This window comes from Sycon ciliatum, chromosome 5, assembly GCF_964019385.1.
Source record: "Sycon ciliatum chromosome 5, ocSycCili1.1, whole genome shotgun sequence".
NCBI lineage: Eukaryota > Metazoa > Porifera > Calcarea > Leucosolenida > Sycettidae > Sycon > Sycon ciliatum.
The window spans coordinates 7,068,628-7,083,443 of record NC_088647.1 but is presented as its reverse complement, the minus strand read 5'-3'; the positions used below and the strand labels follow the sequence as shown (position 1 = coordinate 7,083,443).

The 14,816-nt window shown below is 46.1% G+C and overlaps 3 protein-coding genes and 1 non-coding gene across 4 annotated transcripts in view; 1 reads left to right on the top strand and 3 right to left on the bottom strand.

The window, feature by feature from the left end:
* LOC135817395 (uncharacterized abhydrolase domain-containing protein DDB_G0269086-like) overlaps nt 1-1,268 on the bottom strand; it is a 48,521-nt gene extending 47,253 nt beyond the window's left edge. Inside the window, exon 1 of the mRNA XM_065330572.1 lies at nt 1,145-1,268. The gene's annotated coding sequence lies outside the window, so the exon portion shown is untranslated. The remainder of the gene's footprint in view (nt 1-1,144) is intronic.
* A 2,312-nt stretch (nt 1,269-3,580) lies between these two features.
* Nucleotides 3,581-10,901, bottom strand: LOC135817390 (peroxisome assembly protein 10-A-like). The gene is made up of 9 exons (XM_065330567.1): nt 10,587-10,901; nt 9,373-9,453; nt 9,006-9,088; nt 8,482-8,650; nt 7,048-7,130; nt 6,288-6,487; nt 5,644-5,776; nt 4,906-5,276; nt 3,581-4,450 (listed from the first exon to the last, which is right to left on the bottom strand). The coding sequence occupies exons 1-8, from the start codon at nt 10,699-10,701 to the stop codon at nt 5,202-5,204; spliced, it is 939 nt and encodes a 312-aa protein (XP_065186639.1). The 5' UTR covers nt 10,702-10,901; the 3' UTR covers nt 3,581-4,450; nt 4,906-5,201.
* A 164-nt stretch (nt 10,902-11,065) lies between these two features.
* Trnal-cag (transfer RNA leucine (anticodon CAG)) lies at nt 11,066-11,149 on the top strand. The gene has a single exon. It is a non-coding gene; the product is annotated as a tRNA-Leu (tRNA).
* Nucleotides 11,150-12,287: 1,138 nt separating this feature from the next.
* Nucleotides 12,288-14,816, bottom strand: part of LOC135817389 (uncharacterized) — a 27,112-nt gene continuing 24,583 nt past the window's right edge. Inside the window, exons 16-17 of the mRNA XM_065330565.1 lie at nt 14,136-14,405; nt 12,288-13,143 (exon numbers count right to left, since the gene is read on the bottom strand). Coding sequence (XP_065186637.1) covers nt 13,001-13,143; nt 14,136-14,405 — 413 coding nt within the window. The 3' untranslated portion in view covers nt 12,288-13,000. The remainder of the gene's footprint in view (nt 13,144-14,135; nt 14,406-14,816) is intronic.

Sequence of the window (14,816 nt, the reverse complement as noted above, 5' to 3'; positions counted from 1 at the left end):
GTCTTATGTTGCAGGGCAACAATATGCATTATGTACCCGGTATACAATTACAGTCGTCCCTCTCTAATCCAGCACTTTATAAACCAGCACAATATTCAGTAGCCAAAATGTCCTCTTCGTACACATTGCAGCAGTAAATCCGATTTGTTAATCCAGCACCCTCCCTTATCCAGCAGATTTTCCGTGGCACAAATGGTGCCGGATTATAGAGGGACCACTGTATTATGCTCACTAGACTGAGCACATATCAACTTCAAGTGCAATGAACAACACGTTCTTTCCCCTCAGTGATACTGGACTTTCTCGACCATACTTCTTCATGGTACCTTCATGTACATGTGGAGCAAGTAGGACAACACCAGTGCAGGGTAGTGATGGGTTGGAACGGGAAGTCTCCATTGAATTCATGTGGCCTGTAACTATAAGACATAATCGAGGACAAGTACTACCGGATTTTACTTTTTGATCAAGTCTTCTCCATGGGTTCTCATTAGTTTGGGCCACTATTCAGTATTACTGTGTATTGAGCAGGAAGTGGTGCTTTCTTGCAGGTTTGCCGAGTCGAAGGTTCGATGGACTTCTCGTGTGCTCTGGATGGCAGTCGTGAGTCAGTCAAGTGTCAAGTAAAGTCGGCGGAATAGCGCGAGCTCCGGTGTGGGGAGCAAACCTTTCTCACTATTCAGTATTGTCAAATCAATCCGGACGAATACAGTGCAATTCGGGGGAGCTTAGAAATTAGTTAGAATTGACGCGAAGCTTAAGATACTGTGAAAGGAGACGCTGATAAGTGAGAACTGTGGAATTACTATTTCACGCCAAACGCATGAGGTTCTTCAGTGTCTAGCAGATTATAACGACCATAGGCATGCCTACACGGGTGGACAACAGGCTCTGGCCTCAAAAGGCAATCAACACGGTCTGACCGTGACTACATCATGCAGTGAACGATCCATGGTGAACGTCAACTTTCACCAAAGAAAAGACATAGCGAGCAACTTCAACGCATTGACTATAGCTGCACAACTACCGTAGTACCAACGGAATTACATCAGTATAGAGGATACACCTCGAGCCAAACACACGTACATTGTCATTGCACACAGAATTCAACCACAATCAAACACATAATTGTACATGTCCATACCTGACAGTAGTACTATTCCAGCAAGAAGCGCAGCACTCGAATACCACAACTGACTGAGTCGCTCCGCGCCGTGTACAAGTAAGTACGCCTTTCGCCAAGACCAATCTACAATCTGGCTCAAACCAGACGAGCAGCGTCTTTTGTCGCGCCAAGGCAAGCTAGAACAGCAGCGGCAGAGGAAGCCATGGGTGTCTCCGCAGTCCCAGGCACCCCAGGCCGAGTAGCCCACTGCTGCACAGTCGCAAGCCGGCATAGAACCAGTCAACTACCGGTATACGTCCAGCACTCCGCAGATACAGGATACTGTTACAGTCTGCGCCCTGCCCCCGATCGCAAGTTCCTGTTAGCATCTACAACGCCGGCCATGGCATACGTGAATTGACTCAACATATAACAGCGTATTTTTAAACATGTATGCAAACCATTATGTTCAACAGTTAAACTACAGGAGCACTGCATACTGGCTGCTGTAGGCCTGGGTCTGCCCCCACCCTACCCATGTACGCCTACAAGCAACGCGAAGAATCAAGAATCAAGGTCACCACATGACAGTACATGTAGCCCTTGGCCCCGGTCACCTTTCCTCATTCGGTTTCGTTTTCCCATGTTCAGTACCCCAGGGTGTCCGTAATCTAGCACTACAACCTATAGAAGCTTCACTGTACGACTGTACATGTACGTGTACTTACAAAATTGCAGTAGCAATTACTTCGAAGGACATTATCCATGTACATTGCACCTACCGCGGCACCTGTACAGTACTTCCGTAGATCTACGTTCGAAAATACAGTCAAATCGGCACTTTTTAGCGACCACCCACACGGTGCAGGGAAAGCCGATCTAGGCGAGCCACGGGGGAAAGCTATCAGCTACCACTGGTTACAGACACCGCGCTGATATCTACCAAGCTGCAAGGTCGGCAAGTACTGCCCGCAGAGGGAGTGCCCTCGCTTCCTAAAAAGCGTCTCTGAGACTCACGGTCCATCGAAAAGCAGAGCTGTTGGCAAGTGCTCTCGTCGCTGCAAACCTATACAATAGTAAAAGGTTTTTCATTTGACCCGACGAGACCACACGACGCTTGCAGATCACAGCACGAACAGTTCACCAGCCACACTCCACAAAGCAAGTAGTAGTACTCCTGACAAGTCTTGTTTCGTTCCATAGAGATATAACGGGGAACTCATCAGACGCGTTTGTGACGTGTAATTTACAGTAAACTAGCGCAACCTATTCCTGTGTACCTCTCCTTCTCATGCATTGTGATTGATTATTTAGCACTTGTGATAGTTGTGTCTGGTAGGGTTCAGAACACCTCCATTCTGCACTATTCCCTTTGTGTTGATATGTCACATAATTATGTGAGTGAGTTAGTTGAGTGTTTACATCCTGCGCCGGTATCTTCTCTATAAAATAGCATTATTCAGCTAAAACCCCTTCATTCAACAACTGCTTCTCCTCTGATGAGTTCCCCGATATAATCTCTATGGAACGAAACAAGATTTGTCAGGAGCACTACTACTTGCTTTCGTGGAGTGTGGCTGGTGAACTGTTCGTGCTGTGATCTGCAAGCGTTGTGTGGTCTCGTCGGGTCAAATGTCCGCGCGCGCGCGCGCGCGAGAGAGAGAGAGAGAGAGAGAGAGAGAGAGAGAGAGAGAGAGAGAGAGAGAGAGAGAGAGAGAGAGAGAGAGAGAGAGAGAGAGTGAGTGAGAGAGAATATTGAACCGAGCATTTATTCATGTCATCCACACCTCCCTATTTGGATTTTTTTTTACTACGTTCACATCACCAGCTCGAAAAGAATAAGGAAAGACAATGGTACGGAGACTAGGACAAACGTGACAACTAATGAGCAGGCGCTGCACCGAGACGCAGCAGTGATGGTGGGGCATTGATAACTCTGCCGACCTGAGGTCTCGGCGTCACGGCCAAAAACACGCACCAAAAACAATGAAAAAAGAAGAAGATAGAGCTGTACAGGTAAGAAAGATGCAAAAACCCAAGGCTTAACACGAGCGATTGTGGGGGAGAAACTGTCTTAGCGTCATACTATTCATAGGGATACTAGATACAGTCAGACCTCGCTTATCCGATCCTCGTTTATCCGGATCCCTCGCCATCCGGAAAAAAATCGTTGGTTACCAATTTACAGCATATGCCATGCTTACATATAGTATGTGTGTTCGATTATCCGGTTCCCTCGCCTATCCGGATATTTTTGTGGAAAACGGATGTGTGCGGTTATGCCAGGTCTGACATCCACCACCACCACCACCACCAGCACTCTCTGTGAAAAGCACAGCTATCACTATGAGCATCATCATTGACTACCAATTACATGTACAATACTTGTGAATAAGGTAACTTTACCACACAGCAACAGTCTCACGGAATATATACCATGAGGAAGATATACACCACGATTCAAAGGCACCGAAACAACAGGAACTAATAAAATTCATGGCTTGAGGTGAGTTGAAAATATATAAAAAGTCTGAAGAACCCATTGACTATCAACGCCAGGATCCAGGACTTGAAACAGGGACCTTCAATTAGACCTGAGATGCTCTGCCACTACAAGATATCATTCAACAAATGAGAGTCCTCCGGCTAACACAAGCTATCATTCATAAAATATACCCATTCATTTGTGCGAAGTCGTAAAAATGAATACCACAAACAAAGCATTTGCAAAAACAGTTCAAAAAGGGTGTTCAATCCAGGAAGGACATGAACAAATCATGTCCACTATCTGGTATGCCGGGTCAAGTCAAAGGCAGGGGAGGGGATGAACAAATCATGTCCACTATCTGGTATGCCGGGTCAGGTCAAAGGCAGGGGAGGGGATGAACAAATCATGTCCACTATCTGGTATGCCGGGTCAGGTCAAAGGCAGGGGAGGGGATGAACAAATCATGTCCACTAACTAATGTTAGTACGCCAGGTCAGGTCAAAGGCAGGGGAGGGGAACTACAATGTAAATACTATTCTGGACAGTACATACCCAGATACAGGTACAGGTACCGTGCAAGGCTGGCAAGCTGTTCTCTTTGTCCTTTTATCACAATGGACTTTTGTGCAGAGTGGCTCTCTCCTTGCTGACCTACCACCAGTGCAGTAGAGAGCATGTCATGTAGCTGCTGCTGCAATGCCACTTTTGAAAGCACGGCCACTGTGATTGGCAAGGTACGGCAGTAGTGATGCTGGACACAGCTGAAGACTTCCATTGCAGCTGCTGTCCAGCTCCTCTCTCCACGGTGCAGTGGAGACTGGTTGTACAGAGCAGGCCTTTTTTGAACAAATCACACCCTGCAGAAGCAGCACAAAAAAGATTCATTATACAACCATACCCATGCGTATACTGCATACGCCAATACACCAATAGTCCAATACATAGCAGCGGCGTCGGAAGGTATTCTAGTGTGGTACGGTCAGCCATCTGAAGTACAATTTACTCGTGGAGGAGGGGTGGTTGAGCTGAACATTTTGGAAATTTAGATCCCAGATCAGTGTATTTTATTGATTCACGGGGGGGGGGGGGGTACCTAGGGCGAAAAGTAGTATGGTCGATACCGTAGTGACCGTACCGTGTCCGACGCCCCTGCATAGACAAGAGAAAGGATGGGTAAACCTGCCCCGTTCTTCACATACACCAGTGAAGTCACAAGCACACCTTGAAAACGGTCACTGCTGACGACCTCTTGATCAGCATACAAAAAAGGCACCACTAGATATCGACATATGATTAAAAATCTTGCACTCACCGTAGACAAAACTCTCAGGAACATCCCAGCACGAAAATCCGCTTCATTTCCGCAACCGATTATAAAATCAATGTGAAACACCCATCCTGGTCTGTTGACAGGGAGGGCTGCCGTAAGACACCTCGACAGAAAGCCAGCCTAACCAGCCATGGCCGCGGGCAGTTGTCTGGGAAGTACTTGCGGTGGACAGCCCGGCAGGAGACTTTGGCAAGAGAGCGCTCCAGCGAAGTCTTGGAATGGCCAATCCAAACGGCTGACAGCAGTCCCCACACACATGTAGCACTATCCGACTATCATCACGATGGCAAGAAGTCACGCAGGTAGATGAGCTGAGATGGCTGGCAGGGCTCACGACACAGCGGGCACTCCGGCTGCAGGGAGAGGAGAACATTCGCAAACACATCCACACGCACAAGCACAGACATCCTAGGGGTCATCCACAGTTGTCTCCATTCACCGTAGGCAACCAGAACATAGCCTTTCAATGACCCGCCTCTCCACCAAAGCAGATATACTCAGTACACACAGAAAATAATACTGCAAGGGTTGAATCTCTCACGGGGTACAAAGTCGAACGTTTCAACGAGAAAAAATCCATCGTTGACTCAAGAAACGTTACTGGAGTGCCATTCCTTCTCTCTTCTGTACTAGAGAAATAAAAGACGGGTTTGTGATGGCAGAGCCGTTAAAACTTTAGTCACAATTTCAATTCTTACAGTACACACTTGATGACCATACCTGAGTAGAACATGCCTGGACTACGCATGCCCAGCAGAACAAGTGACCGCACACGGTTGCCGTGGTGTGTTGACATGGCGACAGGCACAGAGAACACTGTATGGCACTGGGGGTTGCCGTCGACGACTCGGTGCTGGCAAAGAGAGTAGAAGGGGAAACGAGTCACAACGGTTAGGTTCAAGTTACAAGAAGCCAAAACTATACCTGCCTCCCACCGCACCGCAAGATCACTCACTCTACACTGTAAGGTCCGTAAAGCATTTTAGAATAAAAATAATAATTTCGGCACACAAAGTCAAAACAGCGAATCGCCAGTACGCTAAGCATTGCTGATGCAATATTGAACATACTTCAACTCACATGAATAGGTTTTTTAAAAAATAAATGTGCCTGCTGCTGACTTGTTATGCATGTCAAAACATGGCCAGCCGTTTAGATAGTAAAGTATAAAAATACAGAAATAAAACGTGTCTACCAAGAACTCACACACTCGCGTTGTCAGCAGTGGTGGTGGCATTTTCTCAGTTCAGAACTACCAGCAGTGCTGGACTTGAATTCGAGGCCACTCCTCTCCAAGAAGCCAAACATCTCCTTGAAAATCTGCTAAGATCTTCAAACAAAAGCCCACATCACTTGCTACATACCTGCTATCTGAGAATGGTGGCTGTGTACCCGGGGTTTGTGACAGACTAGTAGCAGAATGACTATGTGCTGACACCGAGCGGAGCCAAGAGGCAGCCGAGATGAACAGCTGAGCGGCCATGATGTAGCCCATCAGCCGATAGGCTTTCGCCCAGCCCTGCACGGCGCTGTGCTGCGGTGTGACACCACGCGGCACAGCAATCTGCGCAGATACACACATACACACACACACACACATACACACACACACACACACACACACACACACACACACATACACACACATACACACATACACACACACACATACATACACACATACACACACACACACACACATACACACATACACACATACACACATACACACATACACACATACACACATACACACACACACACACACACATAATGGTTTTTAACAGCCACCGTCACAGCCACAGCCACACACTGTACCGTACTGCACTGTACTTGCTCGTTGCCAGAAACTTGTCAAGTGGGTCTCACCGGGAGAGAGCACCTTCAAAGGAATCAGGGAAAGATGACACAACTGGCTTTTGAGGTGACAGACCAACAGCCCCCACTCCCTGGACACTGACTACTGACTCTGGGTGAACTTGGAAAGGATGCCACTCATGCGCTGATAATATCTCAGTATATGTACGTGGTTGAGGACAAGGTACAGAAAAAAGATTGATCAGGAACAATGAAATGACACGTACATCCCCACCCTCGCCCCTCCATAACATACAACTTCCGTACATAGTTGACACCGGCAAGACGCTTGGACAGATGATAGAAAGCACCATTGAGGAAGAAAAGAACCTGATGAGAACGGTGCAGCCCTGTATGAAGACAGACAAAATCGAAAGAGTGATTAGAGGACATACTCGTACACCTGCAGTGTGCATGTGGCACTGTCAAGAACAAGAGTAGACAAGAAATGTTAACACAATTTTCTGTGCCAAATAAGTGGAAAATGTCGACAACTGTAAGTCTACAAATTTTAGGCCCATTCAAATTTCCGCCTCCCAGGGCTAAAACCCATTTCGGCCACATCAAATTTTCAGCCTGTACTGCTGCCGCCTAGACACTGTCACACTGAGCCTTGCAAAACTAAATTTCAGCCGCGACAAATTTTCGGCCAAACAGGACCAGGGCGAAACTGGCCGCAAATAAATATGCGCCGAGTATTTGTTGACTTACAGTAGGCTGTTCCTTAATTTGGTGACATTCAGTGCAACATTATGTGCAGCAGTGACAAGTAATACAGATGTAATGATAAGCCACCCGACCGAATATGGCCTTTACATATTGCACCCACCTGGATGATCAATAGAAGTTGCTCACAACGAAAATTCATCAGAATGGGACGTTATAGCCTCGAGTAATGAAAGGACCAGCTAGTATGAACTTTTGTCAACTTCCGACTTGAAAGAAAAACTTCACAACGAAACTACTTCATTTGAAGTACATGTACTTGTATTTTGGCAGTCATAGCCGTACGGCACCATAGTGCTGCATGACACATGCGCTCTGTTGCGCACTGACCTCATGCATGCGTGACTGCAGACTCGTGCCAATACCCGATTCTCGTACGACAAGAAAATCTCGGACGTTACCACGGTTGCGTGAGCTCCTAATGAACGGACCTTTCGTAGCATTTTTCGTTGTTGCCCTTTCTCCGCCAAAAGCTACGAAACTGTGTTATGCACGCCCCCCTCTAGGGTTCCGTTATGTCAGCCAACAGGCATCACCTAGGCGCGACTGGCATAGTTGCTAGCTAGTATTGGTAGCTACTGCAACACAAAAAAAAAGGTTTAAGGAACAAATGTTCAATGAATGCAGGAAGCTGCCCTGATTAGAGTACAGAAAGCTTGACGACACATGACAAGCAAGCCTGATAAGGACACCTGTACAACATAGTAAAGTTTCTGGCAGCATTTCTTCATTTTTCAAATAACAAAATTGTTGCATGCCATCGGAGGATGTACCCAGAGTGCTGACAGTGCTCAACACCGCGGAGCCAGAGCGTAATACAGAACAGAACAACAAGGACAATCAAGGCTTGTTTGCTGCTACTTCAAGTTCCATGCTCTCGCAATCATCAGGCAACATCTGCATGCCATAAAAATGTTAGACACTATGGCTTCATTCACAGTGAGTACACATGCCCGCAAAGAAGCGTTTTCTTACATTCCACAGCAGGTCTTGCGTAGGCAATCAACCTCAGCAGCAGCTCACGTCGACTATGCGGCATAGTTGCAGCCGTGCTGTCTCGTGACAGATAGCTCTGTGCCCGGGCCAAGCATTTATCCAGCAAATACGGTGTGAACGTGTGGAAGAGGATCATGGCAATCCGTTGCTGTGCATAACATAAAAGAATTTAAAAAAAAATGTTAGATCGTGAACAGCAAGGGTAGATGGACGCGTACACGAATGACACACATGATTGAAGTCAACAATCACCGCTTGCCCACAATACAGGCAGGCACACTCCATTGATAATACAGAATGTACTGGAAGCATGCACTAGCAATCATGATTATTATACACACACGTAAATATGGGCACATGTGCGCGCACACCACACCACACACACGCACGCACTCATGCACACACATTCTCTCTCTCTCTCTCTCTCTCTCTCTCTCTCTCTCTCTCTCTCTCTCTCTCTCTCTCCCTCTCCCTTGTCAAGGAGAAAACGTTATTTCACTCACTAGCAAGTTGGGAACAACAAAACGAGTTGTGGACTTGTCGATCTGCAGGATGTCGCTATACTCCTCACCAAGCGTTTGAAAACCTACAAAAAAAGTAGAACAATAAAACATGGCCGCCAGCAAAGGTAAATACAGCATACTTGTTACACATTAATGTCTTCCAAAGCTCGGGAATAAATTACTATTCCTCTCGCTCACATTGCAACACGGGATCTTAAGGCCCATGATATCATATCACCTTCATGCTGGTGTGATCATTGCTGTTCCATAGGCAGGGGCAGTGCAGACAAGGATGAGGAGGAATAACTCGAGCCCCACAACAAACACAAGATGAAGATGCCAATAGCAAGCATTAGTTCTCACTCACCGGACAGAGTCGTGAGAGAATAGTATCCCAGATCAGCCAGGAGAGTCAACTCCTTCTGCCATCGGATCACCTGGCGCATGCCTGCAGCAATCGGGGTAGTACAAGAACCGCACATCATGAACTCATCATAAACAAGTGAATGATATTGGTGATGCATACGGGTTACATCATTTCGATCATAGTGTTCCTAACGACTCAACCCACTGCTCTAGCCAGTAAAACCAGCCCCCGGCCGTGATAAACATCACCACTGGCTACTTGCATGATCTTCCTACGACTAACCTCAGCCTCTACAGATTCAGGTAACTTCAGGGAAGAGGCATTTACAACAAAATACAGGTATTCATTAGAGGTGTTTTGAGGTATTTTCGCCAGATGGCAAAAAAATTATGCAGACAAAGAGTTGGTGCGGGCCGTAAATTTGCTTGAAACCAGAAACCTATGACGGCAAGCAGAAAGGGGACCTGAGAAAAAAGAATGGTACACCTTGTTCCTGTAGGGGTTGAGCCTGTTGGCAAACTGGGTTACAGATCACAATTATTGTTTGGCTCCATCATATCTGTCACACATCCACTGTTTTGTAGCTCGGAAAACCAAAGCTCGCTTCCTTGCAATGGCTCACGTCTCCCCTTGCTTGCGATAAAGCACTTTTATAAAGAAGTGTGAACGCCGCCAGTATGCTCGAAATGCCGCAAGGGCACTGCAAACATAAGCGCTTAGGTAACAGTACACAACAGTCAGGGGCGTAGCAGCCGGTTCAGCCGGACCACTTTTTCACCCAACCACGGCCAAAAGTGCCCAGAATGCAGGATTTTGCACCCTAATTTCAATTTTTCCCGGGGGATAGCCTCCGGACCCCCTCCTGCCGGACCACCTCCAAAGGAAGTGCTACGCGCCTGCAGCTATAACTACTTGACGCAATATCTTTCAGCTATAACTACTGCTATCATCAAGACGGAAGTGACCAGGGCACAAGGTCACAACCGATTACGATGGGTGATTTCTTATACATGTGCTGAAGTGGGCATGTGTTTTCGTAGACTGGTCTGGACTTGTTTACATTCTTGAAACATTGATTTTCAACTCATACTAAGGCTATGGCCTGGCATGGTATGGATTTCAAATAACAATTGGACCCCTTTGGAAACGCTCCTTGCTTCAGGAAACTAAAACATTCGCCTTGGATTAACAACACTTGACTGTTATGAACTCACCAAGCACATTCTGTCCAATGTCAGTCACCATTGAACGGAGCTGAGATAAATACGTGAGATCTTTCTGATTGGAACGGACCAGCTCTGCGTGGCTACCCTCCCGAACTTCGGACATGATTGCAGCACTGGTTCACACAAACACCCGTCGTCGCACTTGAGAAATATCTTGCCTTGGATTCGCGTAGGTCCTGAAGAAAATACTGCTAGCTGTGAACTGTAGGTAGTAATGTACTACTTCCTGTTGAAGTATTGTTGAAGTGATGATACAGTATTTCGTACTGGTAGGAACAAGCAGCATTCAATATTCACACTGAATCACAGACTCAGCAAATACAAAAACTTGAAAAATTGAAAGCTCGAAGCATCATGGCTCATGCTGCTTCTTTTCATCACGTGCCCTGACTGTGTACGTTTTGATGCCAAATGACCAGCGGTTTCTAACAACTACTATCACTACCTACACGACGTTATACAGAGCTGTCAGGATGGCCGAGTGGTCTAAGGCGCTGCGTTCAGGTCGCAGTCTACTTCTGTAGGCGTGGGTTCGAATCCCACTTCTGACATCAAATTTTTTGTTTTCTTTTCTTTTTCTTGTTCTGCGGTAACTGTTCCCACTCGGCCGCTGCACAACACTGCATTTTAGAGGGTGTCGTACCCGACTGGAACCTGAATGAATGGTTTCAGTGACTTGTGTGAGTTGTGAAAGCGAATCAATGTGTTGCGGCCCATCATGCCCCTCCCCTCCCCCATGGCCCAGGTAATGAATGACCCATGTCACTTGCGTGTAGAGTAGAAACGAATTATGTACAGTTCAAGTGTCAGTGGCCAAAGAAATCCGACCAATGAGCCGAAAGCAGTGCGAAGTCTCATGCGGTCCTCGGATGGGCTTTTGGATCGGGCATGATGTACATGTTGGTGAATGGAAATGCGGCATTACTTTTGACCCGTGGGTCGGGTTTCTTTGCGGCTACTCATGATGATGACTGCAGCACAGGGAGGCCATCATAATTATGGGCACCCCCGGCCACGGTACAACCCGACTGATCCCATGACGCGTTATCACCAGGAATCCAGCAATGATCCTCTACTATGACATGACTGTTGCCAAGAGGAAGTACGGAGAATATGCTATATCCATCTCACACCACACAATCTGATATTACAGGAGTGGCTTGCAGTACTACAGTGCATTTCAAAACTATAGACGCGTAGGGTTTTTGAAATATTTCAAATTTGGCTGGAACTTTTTGAGAATAGTTTTCGGAATATTGCTCAGGATCGCTCCACAATTACTCTCATATAGTTTCTATAAGATTGGGTAACAGACGCCCAATTTGGAAAAAATTATGCACAAAGTGATCACAGATTTTATGTGGTATAAATGCTGGCATAACGGTTTTTGCCTAGGTACGCGTCTATAGTTTAGAAATGGACTGTAGTAGAGTCTGGCCCGGGGCCGGGGAGGGGGGGGGGGCGCTGTCTTGGACTGCCCTGGACAATGACTGGCTATGATTTCAAAATCGCTTCTGTTTTTGAAAATACCAGTATTCGTGATAATCATTCGGGAAACCTGCGACCAATAGCATAAGTCCAATCGTCCAATGTATAAATGCAGATTGAGTATGTCCAATGTATAAATAGATACACCCACTGCCGGAGTCATACAGAATGTGCACCTCAGTGCATTTCAAGACTGAACTCTGAGCCTTGGCAATTACTATTAGTAAAATTCTGTAAATAAGGGCTGGAAAAAGAATGGTAGAAGCCATGAAAGGTCCTTATAGCAAAATCACAATGTGAAAAGCCATGAAATATGTCGTAATTATAATCGTGTGAAACTCTTGCCGGCGCATCTGCGGTTGTTTGCAAAAATAGGGAGAGGAAAAATGGTTGAATGCCATATGATAAAGACTGAGCAGTCACTTTCAACAAAGAAAAGTCATCTGATAAGATATGTTCCATTTGTAAATTCAGTCATAGATACAGGCCGCAGTTTCAACCGCTATAGAACTAGCAAAGGCAAACACGAAACAGTCATACTACTTGAAATTATTTCTTCAGTCACTTGGAAAATAGTTACACTTCCAGGGATATGATGTGAAGGAAATGTTAGCGAGGCTGACACTCAACGACTCCCATTTGGTTAGAAGTTGCCAAGCGACAACAGTACGGTTGTTGGATAGATCACTCAGGGCCATCTCCGGCACATGAATTCTGGAAACCGTCTACTATGTTCAGTCGTACTCTGCATTTCAATGATAAAAACAATACCAGTCACCGCCGGTGGCTTGCAACGTAAAAAAAAAACTTGATGAACCCAGCAGCAATCATGGCATAGCAGGCCTAGGCTATGCACAGTTAATTCAAATTGTGGCTGGCTTTGGTCTCAGTTTGCTCCGCTGCAGAGGAACACCTTACTTTCTCTTGCCGCGGTACATCAACTCCAGGGCTAAGTAGGCTATGATGCGCACGATGACACCAAGAACGAATATCATGCCCAAGTCCAAAGACTGATGAGAGAACTTGTACTGGTAGATTTCCATCCCAGCCTCGACATCTGCAGATTATACAGGAGAGAATAAAACAGCACTTGTTACATAAGTATGATGCCTGCAGAAGCCCTGTCTTGTTGTATTCATAGCCATCTCCATTTCAGCCTCGAAATCTGCAGCAATTGATAATAACAGTTGTTTTTACTCTTACCTGGCTGCACAATGAAGCAGGCCTGCAGCAACTAGTAATGCCGCCTAAAGTAGCACAAGTAACGCAATATTGTGTGAATAGAACTGATGTAGTTACTGAAACCGGTATTCGGCTTCGTGATCACGTAAAGGCAAAGGCGGCTCCACACTGCTATAAACCAAAAAGATGAAGCTGTCACACCGATGGGTTACATCAAATGTTGTTGTTGTTGTTGTTGTTGTTGTTGTTGTTGTTGTTGTTGTTGTTGTTGTTGTTGTTGTTGTTGTTGTTGTTGTTGTTGTTGTTGTTGTTGTTGTTGATAGTGTTGTTGTTGTTGTTGTTGTTGTTGTTGTTGTTGTTGTTGTTGTTGTTGTTGTTGTTGTTGTTGTTGTTGTTGTTGTTGCTGCTGCTGCTGCTGCTGCTGCTGTTACAGCAGCTACTGCTGTGGCTGTAGTTACAGCCCCTCTCGTTGTCAGGAAATGTTTGCTTGTGCTACTTCTCATCCAGTTGACTTCTTATTATGACTTTGTACGTTATAATTTTGTTGAGCTCCGGTTTTCCCCTTCATTCTAACTCAAGTGCAGTTTAGCGTGTATTGGCTTGTGATTCCCTTTCTTCTGTTTGCTTGGCATTTTATCGCTCCACAGGTACCCCCGGTCTCAGGTGCTCTCACATTTGTGCAATTGTTGATTTTGGTCCTGAATTGTCCTCCCTGTTGCTTTGCTACCGTCCTCCTCCTTCCTCCACCTTTTTTTCTTTTCTTAATGGGCCTCATTATGGCATTCGCTTCCATGTAATTGGGCTTGTAGCCCGTGTGTACTTGCGAATTCAAATAAAAATATACATACATAAATACAAGTGGCTTACTGTGGTAGATGTCCTTGTATTTAGCAATCTCATGCAAGTAGAAGGCCTCCTGCGACCAGCGAATGTATGAGATGTACGTCGGGTACATCAGCACGCCACCCAGGATCTTCTGCAGCTGCTCGAAGCGTGGCAGCGCGCCGGAGAACATCATGTTGAAGAGAACGGAGAGCACGGCAAACAGCTGCGCCATGCTCGGCGGTACGATGATGGAGATCAAATAACCGTAGCCAGCTGCCGTCCAGTACACTAACCAGCAGATGAGGTAGTAGCCTGAACGGAACAAACGTAAACACAACAGGGGCATGGCAATCGGCAACATTCACGTTCCCCACTGAGGCGATGCATCAGTTTCATATCACTGATACATCACACCTACATCAGGGGCGTCGCACACAGTCCGACCAGTAAGACCATAGTAGAGAGGTTAAGTTACACGTTTTTTGCCCTTTTTCAAAACGCGGTGCAAATCTCACGTTACGTGTAATTTTTAGAGGTTAAGTTACACGTGCGACGTGACGTGAAATTTCGCCTGGCAGGATTCGGGTTTAGTTCGCACAAATATCAAATTTTCCAACAAACTCGATAAAACTCTATAAAACTCCGGAAACTCACACAAATTCGATCGGGATAACCAAGCGAAACTTCCAAAAACCCACATCAAGAACTTACGTGCGGGACAGT